Genomic DNA, 24,624 nt, shown 5'->3' on the forward strand with positions numbered 1-24,624 from the left:
ATTTGAGAGTTTGCAAAGGGTGTGGACTTCACTGACACGATGTGGCAGAATGCCTACCTGTTCAAGTTCACTTATATTATTTGCGGAAGTGATTGGTTTTAAATTATGAAATATTTTTTGATACATCATTAAGAATATTGCCTGCATGCTAGCCCAAATACACGTAAAATTACTAATCTCAGTCATTTTGAAGTTTTGAAGTTATAAGAGATGTCACAAGCGCCACCTAGCGGTGCATTGCACGAATCACATAGATCAACATAGTGCTCATCAAAATAACATACTGGCATATTGTAAAGAATGTGGGTTTGTTGTATGTCATGAGGTTTAAGCAATTGGACATCATTCATTCTTCCACTACCTTCAGAATCTGCACACTTGAGGAGCTTTTTTTGTGCGGCCTGTTGGTATCCCCTCTTCAAACAGTAGCTTTTAGTTTCAGTCCTCGATTTTGATTGGCCGAGCGGCTGAGTACTTCTTCCTGTCTGTATCACTCCGCTTGTGGCTGTAGCATTAGTAGCAATTTTTTTTCTGCAGTTTAAAAGACACCATTACGCCATCTTTATGTGTATTATTAATAACTGAATAATCCTCTCGACCAATTTGTTCAAAATAAATTTGATTGGGTATTTGGGTTTCAGCTATGGATCAAATTCTGAAAATGGGTTGTTGCTATTTCACGCAATTAGACATATTTAGAATGTTTAAAGGGATAGTTCACCCAAAAATGAAAATTAGCCCATGATATACACACCCTTAAGTCGGTGTATATGACATTCTTCATTCAGACAAATACAATTGGAGTTAAAAAATGTCCTGGCTCTTCCAAGCTTCTTCCTACGTCATACGCTGGAACGCCAGTCTCTTGTGAACATGTGTACGACAGTTAACGGAAGTTAGAGATTACAGTTTGTAAAGTTTTAAATATGGATATTTTTCTTACACAAACGCATCGCATCAGAAGGCCTTTATTAATTCCCCGGAGCCATGTGGATGGGTGGCCATACGTCCGGATTTTAAGCTCCCTGTCCGGCGCCCGGCACAGCCTCAAGCCGGACACTCATTTGTCCTCCTGTTTGGAGTTGCGCTGAAAAGTTGCTATAAAAAACCTTGCTCTAGAATCTTTATTGGTAAGCAGCAGCATAGTGTCTAATGCCGTAAAATCTCTGGTCAAACAAATGATTGGCTGAAAGTGGTGTCAAATAAATATCTGATATATCATTGGTTAAAAATGTAAACAAGCCTCCACGACGTGCTGGCTACGTCATATAATAACGTTAACATGTTGAAACGTCAGACCTCTTTTAATTCGAAATGGACAAAAGAGCATGAATTTATATCAAAAAGCAGTAGAGACGCTTTTCATGAATTTGTCAGGGCCAGATTATTTGTTTATTTATGTATTTCTGTTATCTCCAGGGGCCCGTTCTTCGTATGTCGCTAACTCAGTTAGCTGGATTTGATTGTTGACGATTAGACATGATCTCGGATTGTTTGGTTCTTCGAAGCTCATCCTGGACTTGCTGTCATAGTAACAGGTCCGTAAGCTTAAACCTGCTCATGAGCAGGCTTATTTCATGTAAACAGGATTAGATTGCATCTTGAGGTGATACTTAAAATCTGTCCCAGCCACTGCTAATTTATTACAAGAGTTCATTACTGAACCTGGGGCAATAATAATAATTTTAAATAATAATATAAAAATGTTATATTGTTTATGTATATGAGAATGTATATAATATTATAATGTTGTATATAATAATATAGTCACAGCCACTTGATTGAGCGATTTATTTGTGATGGAATAATTACTTTATAATTTTATTGGAGGTTTACACACATGTTGTACAGTTACTCTGAGCTGTGCATTAATTTAAGTGATCACAGATATTATGGGAGTGGCTTGATGCAGCGCAAGAGATGCAAATCATTTGATCTTGACCCTTAAGAAACTTTAATACTGTCACGTTACAAATCTGCTCCAAATTGAATTAAAAATTAAATTACAACATTGAAATAAAAATGTAAAGGATGTACAAATACAGTATCAAATCTGAATATAAATACAAATAATTGGTAATCATGTTAAAAAAACAAAAAACATTTATCATTTATCTATTATAACTTTTATGTTGGTTTGGTGGTTTGGCTGTTTCCTTATAAAGGTCCAGAAATTCGTGGGGTTTTTATTGTATAATTTGTCAAGTTTTTTGCCAGGTGGCTTTTTTAATTATATGATGTCATTACGTTGCTGTCTTGACGCCAGCCAATCGCTGCATTGCTGATCGTGGTTTCGAGTATCGATGCATCTGCCCTCTTCAGGGAACACAAGAACGCGCAGTGATCTTAGATCATTTAATCCAGATATTTTAATCCAATCCCCAAATTCGTTTGAAGAACCAAATTAGCCTGAGATCAGTTATCACGATTAAAAGATCTGGGATCTGTCAAATCATCTCAGATGTAATAAGCAACGTACGAAGAACGGGCCCCAGAAGGCTATTTCAGAATCATTGTGCAATTATTCTTGCTTCACTAAATGCCGCAAAGTGTCCTCCTTTTGGGTGTTATGGAAATGGCGACCCTACATGTGGAGCAGTTTTATGATGGATATGCACTTTTATTGGACTTCAAAACAGCACCAGCCATTCACTTCCATTATAATGCTTGGAAGAGCTAGGACATTTTTAAATGTAACTCTGATTGTATTCGTCTGAAAGATGACTTGAGGGTGAGTAAATCATGGGCTAATTAAAATTTTTGGGTCAACTAAAGTATGGCATGGCCCTGTATGATGTCATAAAGGGTTGAATTCCTTGTATGGTCACTTCTCCCAGACGAGCGCACATCAACCAGAGCGAGAGCAAGAGCACGCCCATCAACGAGCTTTGTTCGTGTTAAGGAAGCCGTCGGCAGCGCTGTCATTTTGTTTTTAGAGTAGACTACGAAATCAACAATGTCACTAAAGAAGTGTGTTTTTGATTTTGAGGTAAAGACAACCTTGTTCAACTTCCCAAAGAATCCAGCGTTTAGGGAACAGTGCACAGTTTGTTTTTCCGGAGCAGCAATGGAGTTGTGCAAGTGTGTTTGTTTGTTCCCATGCTACCTGTCATATCGGTACAGTCGCGTATCTGTCTTTTATAAGTCTGAAAAACTAAAGCTACCCTTTAAACGTGTTGTTGCTCAAAACTTTTTAGTAGAATCTAGATAGCTTTGATTCCAAAAAATTGGATTATCCTGATCCAAGGGTAAATTTCAGGAACTAAATGTATTTGTATATGCACATTTATAGTTCACACTTGATTTGATTCTTACATTGATAAACTCGATACGGTAGAAATATCAAGTCTATCAAGGCTTTAAGTGCAATAAAAAATGTTCCCCATAAAATAATCCCCCAAACAGCTGTCAAAAATATTTATGCTAGATCATCCAATCCCATCCAATACTTTATCTGGCTTGTCAGAGACATATTCTAAATAGGAGCACACTGTGGCTCCGCCTTCTCTTCTTGTTGAAAATACGTTTATGATAGCAATACATCTGGGTTTAGAATAAGACGCAGAGAAACAGATGAACAGAAAACAAGGCCACATTTTTTACTTTATTAATATATTGGGTTTTCAGTCGGGTGGAATTTGTATAAGACCATTAAATGCATTTCCAAAAAAGAGGAGAAATTCTTAAGTGCTTTGTTACAGCACTACTTAATAGTACTACATATATTTATAGTGAAAAAAAGAGGCAACATCAGCACACTGAACACTTTAAACACACAGCTGATTTTTATAATGGACAATGCTATGTAGCAGTCTTCTGGCTCCTTTCAATGGCCATTCGCTCCAGTCTCTCTGTGTAAAAGCCATTGAAGTCCAGCCTATAAAAAAAAATTTCATTATTCATAGCACCTTTAAGACTGAATTTCAATGAGGATTGTTTAAGCTCTTCAAAAGTAAGAGATTTGAAAAAATCTTGTGCTACATATTTCTATTGTCACTTTTAAAGGGTTAGTTCACCCAAAAATGAAAATTCTGTCATTAATTACTTACCCTCATGTCGTTCCAAACCCAAAAAACTTTCTGTCCCTCCATTGACTTTCTATGCAACTACCACTTTGACTCTTCAAAAGTTCATAAAGAGATTGTAAAACTAATCCATATAAATTAAGCGGTTTAGTCCAAATGTTCTGAAGAGTCTCGATCGCTTTATATGATGAACATATTTAATTTTGGCTTTTATTTACATTTTATTTACATATAAATATTGATCAGCGAACATAAACAAAAGCTCACTCGAACCAGCTTGATGCGTGAGAACAAACCTCATTGGTTCTTGTTTAAGCTCAAACTTGCTGCATAACACAAGAATGAACCTCATTGGTTCATGTGGGAGCTCAAACGTGCTGCGTAAAACGAGAATGAACCTCATTGGTTCATGTGGGAGCTCAAACGTGCTGCGTAAAACGAGAATGAACCTCATTGGTTCTTGCAGAAGCTCAAATGTGCTGCGTGACATGAGAATGAACCTCATTGGTTCTTGCGGAACCTCAAACGTCCTGCGTAACACGAGAACAAACATCATTGGTTCTTGTTGAAGGTCAAACGTGCTGCATAATACGAGAATTAACCTAATTGGTTCTTGCGGAAGCTCAAACGTGCTGCGTAACACGAGAATGAGCCTCATTGGTTCTTGTAGAAGCTGAAACGTGCTGCGTAAAACGAGAATGAACCTCATTGGTTCTTGCAGAAGCTCAAACGTGCTGCGTAACACGAGAATGAGCCTCATTGGTTCTTGTAGAAGCTGAAACGTGCTGCGTAAAACGAGAATGAACCTCATTGGTTCTTGTAGAAGCTGAAACGTGCTGCGTAAAACGAGAATGAACCTCATTGGTTCTTGCGGAACCTCAAACGTCCTGCGTAACACGAGAACAAACATCATTGGTTCTTGTTGAAGCTCAAACATGCTGCATAATACGAGAATTAACCTCATTGGTTCTTGCGGAAGCTCAATCGGCTGCATAATACAAAAATTAACCTCATTGGTTCTTGCGGAAGCTCAATCGGCTGCATAATACAAAAATTAACCTCATTGGTTCTTGCGGAAGCTCAATCGGCTGCATAATACAAAAATTAACCTCATTGGTTCTTGCGGAAGCTCAAACGTGCTGCTTAACACTAGAACGAACCTCATTGGTTTTTGCAGAAGCTCAAATGTGCTGCGTAACACGAGAATGAGCCTCATTGGTTCTTGCGGAAGCTAAAACGTGCTGTGTAACACATGAGAACGAACCTCATTGGTTCTTGCGGAAGCTCAAACGTGCTGCGTAACACATGAGAATGAGCCTCATTGGTTCTTGCTGAAGCTCAAACGTGCTGCGTAACACTAGAACGAACCTCATTGGTTCTTGTAGAAGCTCAAACGTGCTGCGTAAAACGAGAATTAACCTCATTGGTTCTTGTAGAAGCTCAAACGTGCTGCGTAAAACGAGAATTAACCTCATTGGTTCTTGCAGAAGCTCAAACGTGCTGCGTAACACAAGAACGAACCTCATTGGTTCTTGTTGAAGCTCAAACGTGCTGCATAACACAAGAATGAGCCTCATTGGTTCTTGCGGAAGCTCAAACATGCTGCATAACACGAGAATGAGCCTCATTGGTTCTTGCGGAAGCTCAAACATGCTGCATAACACGAGAATGAGCCTCATTGGTTCTTGCTGAAGCTCAAACGTGCTGCGTAACACTAGAACGAACCTCATTGGTTCTTGTAGAAGCTCAAACGTGCTGCGTAACACTAGAACGAACCTCATTGGTTCTTGTAGAAGCTCAAACGTGCTGCGTAAAACGAGAATTAACCTCATTGGTTCTTGTAGAAGCTCAAACGTGCTGCGTAAAACGAGAATTAACCTCATTGGTTCTTGCAGAAGCTCAAACGTGCTGCGTAAAACGAGAATTAACCTCATTGGTTCTTGCAGAAGCTCAAACGTGCTGCGTGACACAAGAACGAACCTCATTGGTTCTTGTTGAAGCTCAAACGTGCTGCATAACACAAGAATGAGCCTCATTGGTTCTTGCTGAAGCTCAAACGTGCTGCGTAACACTAGAACGAACCTCATTGGTTCTTGCAGAAGCTCAAATGTGCTGCGTAAAACGAGAATTAACCTCATTGGTTCTTGCAGAAGCTAAAACGTGCTGCGTAACAAGAACGAACCTCATTGGTTCTTGCAGAAGCTAAAACGTGCTGCGTAACAAGAATGAACCTCGTTGGTTCTCACCATCTAGTGAACATGTTTGAGCTTCCGTTTACTAAAACTGCTGTGTTGATGAATGTTTACATGTGAACAAAATCTGTTAATCATATAAAGCAATCGAATCTATTCATAAAATTTGGACTAAAATGCATGATACATATAGATTAGTTTTACGATGTCATTATGAACATTTTGAAGCATCAAAGTGTCTGTTGCGTAGCTGTCAATGGAGGGACAGAAATCTTTCCAATTTCATCAAAAATATCTTCAGTTGTGTTCCGAAGATGAACGAAAGTCTTACAGGTTTGGAACGACATGATTAATGACAGAATTTTTATTTTTCGGGGGAACTATCCCTTTGAGGCCAGGTTAAATCAGTAAGCAATTATACATGGGGAAGATTTACTGAAAGGTTCCTTCCACAACCCACCTGTAGATGATGTTGATCATGCTGTGTTCACAGTCATTGGTGCTGTAAATGCTGAGCTTATCCAAAAGATCCAGCAATAAGGTGCTGAAGTTACTGTCAAACTTGCTGATTGTCCCCTCAAACCCTGAGTCAGACTGGAGGGCATCCACATGCTCAGCTAAGAACTGAGATAAAGACAAATTGATGACATAAAATAGAATAATATGTTTGTAGTTTATTATCTTTTGGCAGATTATGGTGTGAGTGATGACACTTTTTATTTTCGGTATCGGTAGAATAACCGATTTAATGCCAGCGACTCACTTTAGAGGCCAGTCTTTTTTTCTCTGCCTCATCTGTCCGTTCAGCCTTCTCACTGTCTATTTTCATGCTCTGAGTGAACCTCTGCAAAAAAATCAACATGAAATCTGCAGCATCATCCTGACATTAAAGAGAACTTTCATTCGGAAAATAACAGCTAATTCAATCAATAATAAACTGCATAATTAAATATAAAATATGAAAACAATTTTAATTATGTACATTACTATTCAAAAGTTTGGGGTCAGTAAGTTTATTTTTTTTAATTAATCCGTTTTTTATTAATCAAGAACACATGATCAAAAGTAACAGTAAAGATTTATAAATGTTACAAAATGTTTATATTTCTCTAAGTAAATGTTGTTTTGAACTTTCTATTCAGCAAATAAAAATGTATTACGGTTTCCACAAAAACAATTTTTTTTAATTTTTTTAACAATTATTTTAAACATTGCTAATAATAGTAAATGTTTTTCAGCATCTTATCAGAATGATTTCTGAAGGATCATGTGACACTGAAGACCGGAGTAATGATGCTGAAAATTCAGCTTAGCCATCACATAAATAAATTACATTTTAAAATGTATTAAAATAGAAAACAATTATTTTAAATTGTAATAATATTTCACAATATTTACTGTATTTTTGATCAATGGAGCCATGGTAGGCATTAGAGACTTTCAAAAACATTTTAAAAGACTGCAAACATTTGAACGGCAGTATATTTGCTAACAGGTTTTTAGTGCTTTGAGTTCTCTCTCCATAATGTCTGTATTTTTACCTGCATGCAGTTGGTGAACATGACACAGACAGACATGAGCTTGGAGAAGATCCGAAGCAGCTCAGGATTGGTGAGCATACAGTCCTTCAGACAGTTATCCAGGAAACTGGTGTGATGACACAGCACGTCGTCAATGTTGGAGGCCTAAAAAAGACAAGCGAATTAAGCACACACTGTGAATTAATTTAAACTTCTGTGCTCAGCCAGACCTATCACGATGATTACATAACAGCCTGATTACCATTATTTGAGATAACTATGATTGTGGTGTTCTTTAAATTCTAACCACTAAAGTCTCTCTCTCTCATTATATATATATATATATATATATATATATATATATATATATATATATATATATATATATATATATATATATATATATATATATATATATATAATGTGTGTGTGTGTATATATATATACATATATATAATGTGTGTGTGTGTATATATATATATAATGTGTGTGTGTGTGTGTGTCTAATATATATATATATACACACACACACACACACACACACACACACACACACACACACACACACACACACACACACACACACACACACACACACACACACACACACACACACACACACACACACACACACACACACACACACACACACACACACACACACATATATATACATATATATATATATATACACACTCATAATCTAAAGGATTATTAGGAACACCATACCAATACTGTGTTTTACCCCCTTTTGCCTTCAGAACTGCCTTATACGTGGCATTGATTCAACAAGGTGCTGAAAGCATTCTTTAGAAATGTTGGCCCATATTGATACGATAGCATCTTGCAGTTGATGGAGATTTGTGGGATGCACATCCAGGGCACGAAGCTCCCGTTACACAACATCCCAACGATGCTCTATTGAGATCTGGTGACTGTGGGGGCCATTTTAGTACAGTGAACTCATTGTCATGTTAAAGAAACCAATTTGAAATTATTCGAGCTTTGTGACATGGTGCATTATCCCGCTGGAAGTAGCCATCAGAGGATGGGTACATGGAGGTCATAAAGGGATGGACATGGTCAGAAACAATGCTCAGGTAGGCCGTGGCATTTAAATGATGCCCAATTGGAACTAAGGGGCCTAAAGTGTGCCAAGAAAGCATCCCCCACACCATTACACCACCACCACCAGCCTACACAGTGGTAACAAGGCATGTTGGATCCATGTTCTCATTCTGTTTACGACAAATTCTTACTCTACTATCTGAATGTCTCAACAGAAATCGAGACTCATCAGACCAGGCAACATTTTTCCAGTCTTCAACTGTCCAATTTTGGTGAGCTCGTGCAAATTGTAGCCTCTTTTTCCTATTTGTAGTGGAGATGAGTGGTACCCGGTGGGGTCTTCTGCTGTTGTAGCCCATCCGCCTCAAGGTTGTGCGTGTTGTGGCTTCACAAATGCTTTGCTGCATACCTCGGTTGTAACGAGTGGTTATTTCAGTCAAAGTTGCTCTTCTATCAGCTTGAATCAGTCGGCCCATTCTCCTCTGACCTCTAGCATCAACAAGGCATTTTCGCCCACAGGACTGCCGCATACTGGATGTTTTTCCCTTTTCACACCATTCTTTGTAAACCATAGAAATGGTTGTGCGTGAAAATCCCAGTAACTGAGCAGATTGTGAAATAATCAGACCGGCCTGTCTGGCAACAACAACCATGCCACGCTCAAAATTGCTTAAATCACCTTTCTTTCCCATTCTGACATTCCGTTTGGAGTTCAGGAGATTGTCTTGACGAGGACCACACCCCTAAATGCATTGAAGCAACTGCCATGCGATTGGTTAATTAGATAATTGCATTAATTAGAAATTGAACTGGTGTTCCTAATAATCCCTTAGGTGAGTGTATATATATATATATATATATATATATATATATATATATATATATATATATATATATATATATATATATATATATATATATATATATATATATATATATATATATATATATATATATATATATATACATAATATACATATGAATAGACAGACAGACAGAGCTGGTTTTTATTTCATTGACTCACAGACTTCAGGTTGTTCTCCATGATGTGCCACGTGGGCTCCATAACCTCAAACATCATGTAGTACTGAATGTTCTGAACAAAGTTGAGCATCCGTTGTCTTAATGCAAAGGCAGCAGCAAACCTACAATCAACAAGAGCTACTTAATAAGATGCTCACTTGAACTCACAGTTCAAAGTCAAAAACTAAATGCATGTAGTCTCACCACTTAGCAGAGTGAAGTGAATATTGCTTAGCTGTTTTATTGCTGATCCACACATTACAGAGCAGCCTTTCCACATGCTTGCAGTAGAACATGTGCCTGAAGAGCATCTGGTATCTCGTCAGGGCTTTCCTGTACAACAGAGCATTCATGTTAAAGGAATAGTTAATTGTAAAGGTGCAGTCACATTAGTGAATTTTTTTGTGAAATTTTGCAAAAAACAAAAGGTCCAAAGTTTATTGTCAATAATGAAGCACAACTCACACACTTTCAAACCAAGCAGCTTTCAGTTGGTCAACACAGCAAATTCACGTTACTTGAACCTATTGTAACATCTATGTGAAGAAATATCCCCCCCCCACTGGTTAAATGTCCATGGGAATGAAACATTTCTGATCGCGCAGTGTAATGTGCGACATTTCTGATTGCAAAGTGTAATGTGCGATATTTCTGATCGCGCAGTGTAATGTGCGACATTTCTGATTGCAAAGTGTAATGTGCAATATTTCTGATTGCAAAGTGTAATGTGCGATATTTCTGATCGCGCAGTGTAATGTGCGACATTTCTGATTGCAAAGTGGTAATGTGCGATATTTCTGATTGCGTGTAACATGCAACATTTCCAATACAGTGGATTCTTATCGATATGACTGGATTTCACCCAGCGACAATTCACCTAACAATGGTAATTGTGACCACAATTTAAATGCATGGAATACATGTTTGGGTAACACATGAAGGGTAAATGATGACAAAACAGTTCCTTTAAAAGGCACAGGGCCACAGCTATAATCACAAACTTAAGTTGCTTGAAATGAAAGCTATACAGCCATATAGGAAGTCAGAGTAGCCCCCTACCTGTTGATTATGAGTGAAAGTGGCCACTTGACGATATAGTCGAAGGAGAAAGCCTCCAGGCCGCTAAGTGACACCTCTGTGGGCTCTGCATTAATGATGGCTTTCTCTTGCTTGGTATCTATAGCAAGAACACGTAACAGCTGGGTGATGACATCATGGGGCATCAGGTCAATCTGGAAGAGAACAATTATGTGAAATAATGCAATTTCAACTATGCCCTGTTGCCTATTTTACTCCACTTGCAGGTAATGTTTCATTTGCCATTTTCCAAGAAGAAACTCAACCATCCATCCAAATAATACAACCTCTTTCAAGAAACGTGTTAAATTGCCAGATGTCATTTACTTTTCTATTTTGATTTTTTTCTGTGGTTTCTTGTAGGACTGATATTATTATTATCACTAAGTAAAAATTTAAATGAAAACAACATAATACAATATTACTATTGTAATATTTCACTCACAGTAAAATAAAAATGAGTATTTAAGAAAAATAATGTTTTTAATAAATAAATAATTTTATTTGGCATTACAACTGTGAAATTACGATACTAATATCTATGGCTGTCTTAATTTCTTCATTTTCATTTTCAGATGGTTGGCGCATGTTGCGTTCCCAAATGTATGTTAAAGTGAACCAAACTCAGGGCCGATGCAGAGATGGAGCCGCTCTGAGAAGCTACAAACACCAGCGGATAATGAGCTGCTCACGTACAAGAACACAGTGCCACGCTTCACTCTGAAACATGCAATGCATATAGATGTATTTAATTAAATGGCAGACTTTTGTAATTTGACAGCTGAGCTAAGCCATATCACGATTTCGGTTTTATTTTGATTACTCGTGCAGCTGTAGTTTCTTATGTCAGGCTATGCCCCTTTTTCACAATCAATGTTGACAGACAAATTGTTTGTGGCTGGAATCTTGTTGCATCACATATGGTTATGACAGTGCGATTTAAGGATAATTGCCACATTAGTCAGCGCACCATAAAAAAAAAAAAGGAAGAAACATCTTTAGGCAAAAAAAGACACTGAACTACAATTTGCTGTTCATTTGGAATTCCACTGCAAAATCAAAATTGCCTGCAATCCATACTGTTATGTAGAATGCACAAATGTATGTATTACAAAGTGCTACTTTTGAAGTAATTGTTGAGAACACAGATAAGCATTCGACCTTTAAATCGTCTTTGAAGGGGTCTGTGTTGGCAGTGCTCATCCTCAGGGCCAGCTCCAGCAGAGCCTCCAACCGCGGAGGAATGATGTCATCAACCTGCTTCTTCAGTTCCTCCTCCGTCAGGTCCATAAAATGCACGAAAAAGTCTCCTTTATCCATTAAGAAGTAATGCTTGATTGACCTGCACCACAAATGTAACAAATGAAGTGATATTGAGATATTCAGTTCACAACTATTAAACAATACCAAATAATCTGTTTCTCATATTATGCCCAAAGTATACTTCAGTTTTTGCGTGTCTCCATGTTTCTCAACCGATGGGTCATGACCCAAAAGTGAGTCGCAAGACCGTTTTGAGTGGGTCGCAGAGTGTATAATGTTTTACTAAAGTGAGGCTTTTATTTCCGTACTCCTAATTCAGTATCTGCTGTCAGATGAGATGTTCTCAGGCTATATGTCAGTGTAAAAACAAACTTACCTGTCCTGACAGATATATTGTGCTCACAGCACATACTCTTCAACTCCAACTTAGTAACGCTACTGTATCAAAAAACTAGTTTGGGATTGCTATTTAATAGTTCATTCATCAGTGTTAGTGATATTCTTACAATTTATGTGTATATTAAGTAAAGTGGGACAGTAGTACTTATGTGTTTTTTCTACCTCTTTTAAGAAATAAATAATATTGGTTCAAATTCCCAAAAATTTGAGTCACGGCATAATGACTATGGGAAAATGTGGGTCAGGTGACCAAACCAGTAGAGCTCCACTGCGCTATGGTATGTGTGTATTGTAGGTGCACAACCTGATTTTTCTAACTGCTCTATATGCGCAGCTTGCATGTGTTCTTTGAATTTTTTTTGCACTAAGTAATTAGTTTGTTTCAAAGTAACAAAATAAATGGAGCAGACAATAACATACTACTGGAGATGGCAACAATAACCGATGCCCGCATTTGACAACCATTTGTGTGAAGGATTTCAGATATACCCACAACTCTACTTTAAATGAGTTCAAAGACATTTTTAGCACTCATAACTTTTGGAGAGAAATAGTGCAGACAATGTACAAGAAAATATTCTATTGCACACATGTCCACTGCCTGTGTTCACGCACACTATCAAATGGAGTATAATTAGAAAGGGTATGCATTTGACTGTGTGTGTACATGTAAAAAAAAAGAAGTATACTTTGGGTTTTAGAAATAGATTACACTACAGATGAACAAATCACAGAACAAAATTATTTTGTGAGCTTGTGAAATGTATACATGAGAAATAGATTCACACAGCAAAATATAAGACAATAAGTGAATAAAGCAAAATAAAACAAATAAAGTAAATTGTAAAATAAATCCGGGTTTAATCCAAATCTTCTGAAGAGACCAAATTGTTTTATATGATGAACATATCAAATATGGTAAACTGAAGCTCAAGTGTGTTTGCTTCATGTGCGAGAATCAATGAGGTTTGTTCTTGAGCAAGCACAGTTGAGCTGCTGTTGCCAATATTTGGCGATGATCAATGTTTATGTGTTTTAAAAGCCTAAATTAAATCTGTCCATCATTTAAAGGTGCAGTGTGTAGTATTTATGAGGATCTATTGACAGAAATGCAATTTAATATACATAACTATGTTTTCAGTGGTGTCGGTACATTACATAATGTACCAATATGTTTTTATAAACTTAAGCCCTATTCGGACAGGATTAGTTTTTACCACAGGACGTCTGTAATATTAATGGCCAATTTGCACGGGATAAGAAATCTCAGTAAAACTAGCAGAAGTGGGAGGGGTAACTCGATTACGCACCGCCATCACCTCCCAGTCGTCATGTACGTATTAAGTTGCTTCCTGAGATCACGTGCGCAAAAACATATAATCTATATATAACAGTTAGGTCCGGTCGAACGATTCATTAATTCAATTCTGATTGGATTCTGTTTGTAATTTCGTGCCTCTGACATTCTCGTGTGACAAAATCAACCTTTTATTTTTTTAATCTGAATGGTAAGCAGAATACACTTGAGGTTTGCCACAGACTCAAGCAATTGAATGCTTTTTCAAGCGCTTCCATACTTGAAAAAACAGAAAACTACGTTTAAATAGGAAATGTACGTACATATTTACAGTGGGTCTATTCGCACGGGATTAGTATTACCTGAGGTCATTTTTCCGGACATTTTTACAGAAGGTAAAAGTCGCCGTAATCTTTACTGATATTGTCCATAATGATTACTGAGATGCCACATTTGGACGGGACTAAAATCACTGAGAAGCTCTGGTAATAATTACTTTACCCCACCACTCCATGTCAAACTACTCCCGTCCGAAAAGGACTTTAGAATTAGCCATTTATATCTACATACACCGGAGGTCCCCTCACAGGGAAGTCACCATGTTTCTACAGTAGCCCTAAATGGACTAAAACAGAGTGCTAGCTACTCTCTGCTGTCTCAGACGACAACATATTTATCCTGTGTCGGCCACCGTAGCTTCTCTATGTGCTTCGAAAAGGGAGGGGTGAGCCGTGGGCGGTTGCAATTCGCAACCTCGCCGCTAAAATGTACACAGTGCACCTTTAAAGAAATAATGTCTCTTCAGAAGACTTGGATTGAGCCACTCAATTTATATGGATTTTGTTTACCATGACTTTATCATTTTTTTAATCGTCTAAATTTTGGTAACATAGACTTTGTTTTGAAGATCAACAAAAGTCTTATGCATATGGAATGACATGAGGGTGAGTAAATGACAATTTTCATTTATGGGCAAACTATCCCTTTAATTCTGACGTCACCATTTCCAGGTTTAAACACTAACAGATCCCAAAAGCAAACAACAAATGGTGCTAATATACTCTAATAAAGTTCTGTAGTTCTATCCACAAATCACGATCCTAACCGTTACCTCCATACCACAATTTCAGTTGGATTATAACCTGTATTATCCAGAATATAAGACAATGTTTTTTTCTTAGAAATACATCTAAAAATCTAAACTTTTACATGTCAAAAGACACCCGCAATAATAGGTGCCACGAAATATGTGTAAAACGAGTGTGCCAAGAAAAACGGTGTGTCAGAGTGTAATGTTAGAAGATCACAAACAATCAAAGAAAAGCTTACCGTGACTGTCATGTTCACGTGCCTCGCTGACGGGACCAAACTTCCAACGTACGAAAATGTAAAAAGTCGGTAACCAGATTTCACTTCTAATGTTAATGAAATTTTGGTAGGCTATATGGTTTTCACTATAAGATGGATAGCTAATTGTTATATAATTTAGATGGGCTACAGGTTATTTTTATGGTATGCCAAAAAGTGTTTATTTTTGAATGTGATCATTGGTACATTTTACCAGTATTTACCATATTTTCAATACAAAAATGGAAATGTGAAAAATATGCAGTATGAAAATTATTTCCAAAAGGTACATCTTGAAAAAGAGAGGGTTGTCTTAAATTCGGAACAATACGGGTATAAAAAAAGGGCCAAGAACCATTACCATGTTATGTGCACTTTTTGAAAACAAATTGTTTTGTTATTGGCTGTTGTTCAGGATCTTATTAGGTCCAATGTCTTACATTTCTCTCTTCCCCATAAATCCTTTTGGAACTCTAAATCTAATCTCATGTTTGATTTCCTGTTCACTAGGGTCTAAAGACACATTTTCTATAAAACTACCTTGAAATGATACGTGTATTGTTAAACGTGATATACTGTTTAAAACACTTGACATGATTTGACATGATGGTAGGAAAAAACTTTTTTTTTTACCTCAGGCGTGAAACAAGCTCCTTTTCCTCCATAAGGAAGTCAAGCAGAACCTTGCTGGCATAGTAATATGCTTTTTCGATCTGCTCCACATATGCTCTCTCTTTAAGTGTGTAGAGAACCTCTTTGGCATCTGGACAGGTAACGTCACGGCCGCACTCTCGCACAACATTCAGATACTTGCCTGAAATTAGAAAGAAGTTAGGCCTGTTAATGAAAAAAAAATGTTTGGCATTCATACCATTGTTCCAGAATTGCTTTCTAGTTGACACAAATCGTATGCTGTATACTATCTACATAGGCACCTGCCTTCTATTAATGTTTTAAAATGCTGTCTAGTTAAAGGTGCACTATGTAACTTTTCCGTCCACTAGTAGAGGTCGTCTATTCAAAACAAAAGGCGTAGTTTGATGACGCCAAGTTTGAGCGCAGAATCTTGGGACATGTGGTCTTCACCTCACACCCGGTGGAAAAGAATCGGGATAGGACTCGGGCAGAAATCATGTTCATGGATGCGATTATTAACGTTACTGTAGTATGAAGCAGAGCAGGACCAAGTAGTGTGGGAGCTGAGCAAGGCCGCTGGAGCGATTGTTAATAAGATGAACGCAACACACGCCTCGCGAGCAGCGGGACTTTTATTATGCCACAGTCTCCCGCGCCACTTCCGCTTTTCCGGTCATGAGTATGAGGTAACGCAGCTCTGTTTACCATATTAGATACAGTTGAGTGTTGAAAATGATGTTATGGCGTTATTCTGTGCGTTCACTCTGCGGCTGCTATGACACTTGTTGCACACTGCAGTGAGAGTAAAGCGTTTCTGCAAAATAAAACCAGAAACCGAGGGTAACGCAGATATGACGCAATTGACAGGTGACTTCCTCACACGTCCCGGTTCCTTGGTTAAAATAGCAATTTTCTCACGATTTACAAATAGTTGGAAATATTTGGGATATTGTAAGTACTCAACTGAACAAAATATATAACACTGGCCTAGTGTTTTTTGGATATTTTCCTGAAAAAAATGTTACATAGTACACTTTTAAGTTTTGGACCTGAGCTTTGTGTATAAAAATGCCTCACCCGTGTTTAATATCTTATCTGCCATTTTCTGAAGGAATGATGGGATCCTGTGCTGGACGATAGTGTATCTCTGATCCCAGTATTTGTCATTATAATCCTCCTGAATCTTCTCTTTTTGCAGCTCATGCTCCTCAACCATGAATTCACTATAAAAATAAAAAACACATAGTATGTGTTGAAGTTTATTTCACTCAATTTAATGTGGTATGATGTGGTCCACTCCAATATTTTTTCATGGAGAGCAAAATTCTGAATTTAAGAACTGGCTGCCTTTCAAGCCATGATCCATGAGTATGAATCTGATTTGAATAGTTAGCTCTGTGTTTTTAACACAACGTCTGAGGGAGTAACAGCAAGTTTGACATCTCAAAAAAACAATCACAGAAACATTATCATTGATTTTTTTCTTTTGCTATTGAGCAAATGGGAATGCAAATAAATATATATATTTGTTGTAGTTTCTATTCACCGCTAAAAGTCTACCCAACTATGACGACTTCCACTTCTGAACACGCCTAGTAATTTGAAAAGGATACATATGTTGTGTATATAATGCTATTGGTAATTCATACTAACAAGTGAAATGTATTAACAACAACCACCCTTACAGCATTTACACATCAAATTCAAAATGCAATTAGAATTCTGCTTCCTTTGCTACCTCGACTCAAATTCAGAAACTGTTATTTAAAAGAATATCTCACAGCCCTGTTGGTCAGGGGTCACATTATACCTGTATGGGTCTTTAATGATGCCTCTGTAGATCCACTTCTCGAGTATTTCAAAGTAGGGGACACTGGCTGCTTTGGTCAGATAGAGGCAGAGCTCTTGAGCCTGGCTGTCTCCGGTGTAATTGAATGTACGATCGTGAAGCAGGCTGAGGGTTGAGCCACCCATACATTCACCCTTGTCAACAGAGGTGGCTGCATGAAAGAGACAGGGAGAAAATGCATTAGCATGAGCACGTCAGCAATGCTATTTATTTACTAATGTTACCTGTCTGTAAACTGTATTACTGTCCATCTATCTGTCTGTCCATCTATCTGTCCATCTATCTATCCATCTATCCACTACACAGCACCTTCAGAATGGTCAGTCAGTGCGCCTACTATAACATTCATAACATCTATCTATCCATCCATCCATCCATCCGAAACATGCTAGGAACATGGTAAAACATGCTAGCAATTTGCTAACAATATGGTAGTGACGAGCTAAAGCAACGTACTGACACAAGTTTCCACATGCTAGCATGTTAAGACATGCTAGCAACATGCAAGAAAAATGTTAAATCATTCTAGCAACATGCGATTTCAACTAAACTAAACATGCTAGCAATGTGCTAAAAAATGCTAAGAACATCCTAAAACAAGTTACCACCATGCTAAAAAATATTTTAGAAGCATGTTAAATCATGCTAACAGTGTGTTAAAACATGCTAGCATAGTGTTAAAGCATGCTAGAAACATGCTAACAATATTCTAAAACATGTTAGGAACATACTAGCAACATTGTAAAACGTGATACCACCATGCTAAATCATGCTATATTTAGAATGTCTAACCATCAAACTTTAAACTTGATTTTAAACTTTCAGATAAGGCTTTTGTCAAGCCAAAATCAAATGTTGTCCTGACCTGAATGCTGTTGCAAATGCTAATGAATTAACGATGAACAATAAAAATATATTATGACTCGTGCAAATTACACGAGCATGCTCCAAGTGTAAAAATGAACTCATTACTCCTGTTGACACATTCAAAATACTGTGCTGCGCTTTTAACAGTAACCAACCACATGTTGAAAGCTTTACCAATGGACGCCAGGATTTCCAAGGTGCGCATGGTGGGCTGTATGTAGAACCAGAGCTTCTGCAGGGAGAGCGTGCCCTGTCTGTGGAGATGCTCCAGCTGTGTCACCAGGATGAGGTATTCCTTCATCAGAGTCCTCATTGCTGCAGTCAGAGCATGGTTCACCTGTCCATACTCAAACGATGACTTCTCCTCTGTGAAGCTGGCCATGGATTATGCAAATTAATAGTGTGAAGGCCAATAAAATAATTGTATTAACTTTTATAATAGTTAAAATGATAATTTTTTTAACAAAACTGGATTAATATTAATGTAAACACATGACTAACATATCCATTAACCGTAATATCGTCCACCAACCGTGTAATAGTGGAGTAGCAAGATGCGACCGGCAATATCCGGTTGACCAGCTCTTTGACGGACATGTCGAGGGAAGGATCTACTATGAAGGAGCGGCTCTGTCTGCCAAGCACAGGCTGAGCTGTGATGTCTCTCCCATCCACACCAATCAGCACGAAAAGCAGGTCCTCAACCAGAGCTTGTTCCTGTGCAGCCAGTGGCATTGTACCTGTAATTAAACTTGTTAAAGTCACCATGAAATCGATTCAAATTGACAGTTCTTATTTTTTATGGAATAATTAGTTCATTATACAGTAAATTATTTTATTAAATATTAATCCAGTCCCATCTTTATTACTTTTTTTTTTCATTCATGACTTTGTAATTTTTAATCAAAAACATTAACTTCCCCTCCTTGTGCAATGATACGATGACACGTGCACTGCCGCAAAGGCGGGACAATAAACCCCCTTTACCAGCAAAGTCACTCACATGAAATTAAATGTGCACTAGACACTTTTTAAACACAACCTGCTACCAAGACTCAATAAGATCTCATGTACAGTATTTATGTAAAGTATTTGTATAGTTTTTCTTAGATTATGTTAGCCTGACGTTGTCATACTCAATTCTAGTCAGAATATGAGTCTGATACTGCTCCGTTGGGCTGTGATTATGGGGCGTGTTTCAACCGAACCTGGAAAGACCTCAATTGGATAGACCTACAACCAATCAGAGCAACGGAGCGACGCATAACGCTAGTTGTCAAATGTCAACAGAACTCAACTGCACACAGTGTTGCCAAGTCAGCGGTTTTGCCGCGGGCTGTTTTTCATTGTTCGCGGGTTGAAGTGACCCCAATTATGTGATATTTAGACCCAGGAACCCAGGCGATCCTACCAAACAAACACATACTTTACCCCCCAAATGGCATTTTTTTCCGGAGAACCCCCCGAAAGCTATTGGGGTAGTTTTGAGCAGCAATTTGGCGGGTTTTGTTGTGAAAACTTGGCAACCCTGTCTGCACGCACGCTGGAAGTAGAAGAAGAAGATGAATGTTCCCGATGTTTGCCGGTGTTTTAAAAAATAATTTAAAGGACAACTCCAGTGAAGAAATTAACACATGGTTACCGAGTAGATCGTTCTCTGGGATGCGTTTTCATGAAAATCGAATGTAAAGAGTTTTATCTCTAAAAACAGATTAGCTTATAACGCTAGTAAATGGGGCACAGAATAAGTAAAAATAAATCGCTAGTTAATACCACTAACAAGGCTCAAAATAGCCTCACACTAACACAGTAGCATAATGAGGGTCCCTACATGCAAACCGAAGCATTGAGAACTTTGTAAGTGTACAAACAGTTTAAAAAGAAGATACTTTATAAAGACAGAACATTACGCGTACACAGACAGGAGCCATCTTGGAAAACAGTCTCGACGAGTCGAGCCACGAACGCTGTCTATAGGAATTATCGCAGCTTAGCACAGCGGTCATGGCTCGACAGCTTCCGTTCAGGCATAGTTGCTCCACAACGGATCAAGTCCAGACCGAACTTCCCGAACTCAAATGTTGTGGGCGGGGCTAAATTCGGCTGGCATCCAGGCTAAGATTATGTACCTGTATAGTTAACTATTTATAGTACATGTATAATTAGACCTCTCTCAGTAGGTTAGCTACAATATAGGTTTATAAATGTTTTTTACTTCTACTGTTGTATGTTTATATTATTTTTAGTGCTGGGCAATCGATTAATCGCGAGTAATCGCATCCAAAATAAAAGATTGTGTTCATAATTTCATTCCACTGTATCTTCGTACATGTAGCAGAATGACAATAAAGCTTGACTAGAACTGAAACACGATGAGAGCCGGTTGCTCTGTTAGTGCGGTTCATTTGAATAAGTGCAAACGCTGAAAAGATGGGTCTTGGTCTGCTTCCAAATGAACTCTGGTGTGCTTCGAATTAAATCTAAACGCAACACAGACCAAAGACATGTAAACGAACCAAAAACAGGAAGATGAGACCCTAAAAAGGACAGAATGCTCAAGCATCCTTGTTTTTGTTCTCGTCATGGTCGTGATGTTGCCATCACAGTTTGGTACAAGCATCAGAACCACATCTCCTCACAGCGGATTCCGGAGGGATACCTGCCACTGTTTTGACTCCACACACTGGTCAAAATACCATCATATGTCGCCTTTAGCCCAGCACACAGCATTGTTTTGGATATTCGGTAAGTTTAGTCTCAAAATAGGCAATATGTCATAAAAGCCGACCATCATGTTGTGAACATATCCCTGTGCCTTTAGGTTTGGTATCTTTAGTTTTGGTGAATGTGAATGTTAAAGGAACACGCCGACTTTTTGGGACTTTATCTTATTCACCGTATCCCCCAGAGTTAGATAAGTCCATACATACAATTCTCATCTCCGTGCGTGCCATAACTCTGTCTGACCCACCCACCGCTAGCCTAGCTTGGCACAAAGACTGGAGGTAAACGGCTCCAGCTAAGCCTACTGCTCAATAAGTGACAAAATAATGCCAACATTTTCCTATTTACATGTTGTGATGTGTATAGTTACATCGTGTACTAGGGCTGCGCAATATATCGAAATATCGCAAATGTACATATCGCAATATGCATATCGCAAGGGCACACAATATATGAATGATTTTAATAGGCTACTTCAACATTGTGAAAATTGTATGTTTTAGATCAACGCGTATAGCAGAGAATAGACTGGGCACACGACTGTTACTTATGTGACTTGCTTCACGTTAAAAAGAGTTATTAAACGCAATAACTTGCGGAAAACAACTCCTTGCAGTCCTGTGCTGTCTGACACACACACCAAAATGTGCGCACAAGCCATTCTTTTTTCCGTGTCTTGTTACACACTCGAACTGTCAATGCTTTCTTTTCCCAGAAAGAATGTGAAACACATAAATGGTATCATTCTCAGTTTTTAAATTTAAAAAATATATATAATGTAAATAGATTTTACACACTTAAAGAAATATCGTATCGCAAATCGAATATCGCATTATTTAACAAGGCTATCGCATATCGCATTTTTCTTCAATATCGCACAGCCCTATCGTGTACTAAGGCCGACAGAAAATGAAAAGTTGCGATTTTCTAGACCGATATGGCTAGGAACTATACTCTCATTCCTGCCTAATGATCAAGGAGATTTGCTGCCGTACCATGGGTGCAGCAGGCGCAATGATATTCATCACAATAGGGAAGAAAAAATTATTGCAACTTCCGTTTCATCCCATCAGTCAATTGACAATTCAGTCAATAACCAGATTTAGTATCTACGGTTTCTTCTGTGATACTTAAAGTATAGGTGAAATCAAATGTGTACATAATCTCTCATCAAACTGATCTTGCTCCACCTCTGTTCCCTATTCATCTAGTGCTCTAATTTTGGAAAAGGCCTGTCACATACCAATAGCCACCACAGGATCTCCCACAGGGGTGGGGCTAGTGATGAAATCCCCAATTAGTGCAGGCCGGTCATACACCCAGTTTGGAAACACAGGGTTCGGCTGAGTGGGGTTCTTCTTATTATGTCTGTCTCTTAGCATTTTTCGGATGACTTCAGAAGACTGCAGGAAAAAAACAACACCGTTAACTGATGCAATGTACAGAATGAATGGGCATTAATATCACCTTTGCGTTTCCTCACGCTACCTGTGGCACAGTGGAGCTGGCTGTGACATTTCCCAGCTTTTTCCGCAATTCCTCCAGTTCTTGCATGGACATTTTGCTGCTGGTTGCAGGAATGCTGTACGACGTGGTGGTGCTGGATGCTGCATTTGCAGACATTTCTGATCTTTCCTTGGCATTCTGCTGCAGGAACTTCAAAGTCTGAAGAGTAGAAGCGGTCGTGGTTTAACACAACTCCCCAATATCAAAAGAAAAAAGCCTGGTTTTAGACCCTAACTTAAAGTGAGACTAGCCAGACCGCTTTCCGAATTCAACTTACGAAGAAAGCGCAACTATGACGTTGGACGTAGCGCAAGCATTTTGAACTGCGTGAGACGTTACACTTTCTGCGTAAATTGAATATGGAAGGCGATTTTTTACTTTAAAAAGTTTTAAATATGGATATTTTTCTTACACAAACCCATCGATTCACTTCATAAGGACTTTATTAACCCCCCGGAGCCGTATGGATTACTTTTATAAAAGATGGATGCACTTTTTTGGGCTTCAAAATTTGGTTGCCATTCACTGCCATTATAAAGCTTGGATTAGCCAGGACATTTTTTAATATAACTCTGATTGTATTAGTCTGACAGAAGAATGTCATATACATCTAGGATGCCATGAGTGAGAGTAAATGATGGGCTAATTTTCATTTTTGGGTGAATTATCCCTTTAATGGTCGTAGGTTTTTATCTTCTTGCAGAATATTATTTCTTATTTTCTTCTTTTGCATTTGGGGTGAAATTATGTGACCCAGACATATTCTTGCCAGGTTTTTGGAAGATTCAGATATTAATGTTTAGAATTTTACAACGAGTTTCATTACATACCTCTTTATCCTCAGAGAGTTTGGAGAGCAGATACACCAGTGGATCGAGGATGCGAGCATTCTTTGACTTCAGTTCATCATATTTCCTCAAGAAGTCTTCAGGTGTTTTGGAGTGTTCTGCCATTTTGACCTGGAAGACAAAATATGAATTAGTCTAGTAGTGCATTCAGAAAACGTGCAACAGGAGATGAAACACATTCACCTTAGCACTGTGTGCAGATACTGTAGTGGTGACATATGCAGTCCTGTTCTTCTGCAGTAAATCAATGTAGACCTCAGCACCATCTCCTCCGCGGACATTAAGCAGCCCGAGGAGTTCATTAACATCATGATGAATTCTGAATTCACTCATGACTTCAGATGAAATCAAAACCTGAAATCAGAAACAGACACAACTGAGAAACGAGAGCAAGCGCAATGAATGAATGAATCAGTTACCAAAACACTAGATAACCAAATTTGCTGATGCTATTTATTTACAGCTAGCCATCTATATATACATACACAAATAAAACGTTTACCTATAATAATACCCTTTGTTATTTTACCAAGTAGTCTAATTAGTCCTTCTGAACAATACGTAACGCATCTGTTGATACAACAGCGTAACTGACAACAACACCATAATAATAGGAAGTCAGAAACTGTGAATTTGTAAAATTCCGCCAAAATACTTTATTTTTCAAAATAAAAGTCCTTCCATGTCATAAAAAAAAAAAAAATAGGGGAATAGTCACACAAAAACACTTGAATTCAAATACAAATACAAATTAAAATACAATACAAATTCTGTATCATGTATCAAAACTCAATCATACATCTAATCCATCAAATACCCTTTTCAACAGCTGAGGTGTAACCATCTTGTAATCCTCCTGATAAAATAAAACAGAATCTTTTTTGTTTACAAAACCTATACAAATAATATATTTAAAATAATGACATATAGATCAGTATAACATGTTTTTTTTAAATGTTTTTAATATTTTATTGACATTATTT

General features: G+C 37.9%; 1 protein-coding gene across 1 annotated transcript; it reads right to left on the reverse strand.

Annotated features, from left to right (window-relative positions):
• Positions 1 to 3,575: 3,575 nt before the first annotated feature.
• Positions 3,576 to 24,265, reverse strand: tubgcp2 (tubulin gamma complex component 2). Its single transcript, XM_079845685.1, has 18 exons — positions 24,144 to 24,265; positions 23,825 to 23,995; positions 23,624 to 23,752; positions 22,776 to 22,952; positions 22,531 to 22,690; positions 19,096 to 19,303; positions 18,738 to 18,937; positions 17,658 to 17,847; positions 16,925 to 17,070; positions 15,845 to 16,025; positions 12,067 to 12,247; positions 10,888 to 11,060; positions 10,033 to 10,161; positions 9,830 to 9,950; positions 7,759 to 7,902; positions 6,981 to 7,061; positions 6,678 to 6,841; positions 3,576 to 3,877 (listed from the first exon to the last, which is right to left on the reverse strand). Exons 2-18 carry the CDS (start codon positions 23,972 to 23,974, stop codon positions 3,802 to 3,804), a joined length of 2,610 nt encoding a protein of 869 aa, XP_079701811.1. The 5' UTR covers positions 23,975 to 23,995; positions 24,144 to 24,265; the 3' UTR covers positions 3,576 to 3,801.
• Positions 24,266 to 24,624: the final 359 nt, after the last annotated feature.

The sequence above is a fragment of the Gobio gobio genome (genome assembly GCF_949357685.1).
Source record: "Gobio gobio genome assembly, chromosome: 20".
NCBI classification, from domain to species: Eukaryota; Metazoa; Chordata; class Actinopteri; order Cypriniformes; family Gobionidae; genus Gobio; species Gobio gobio.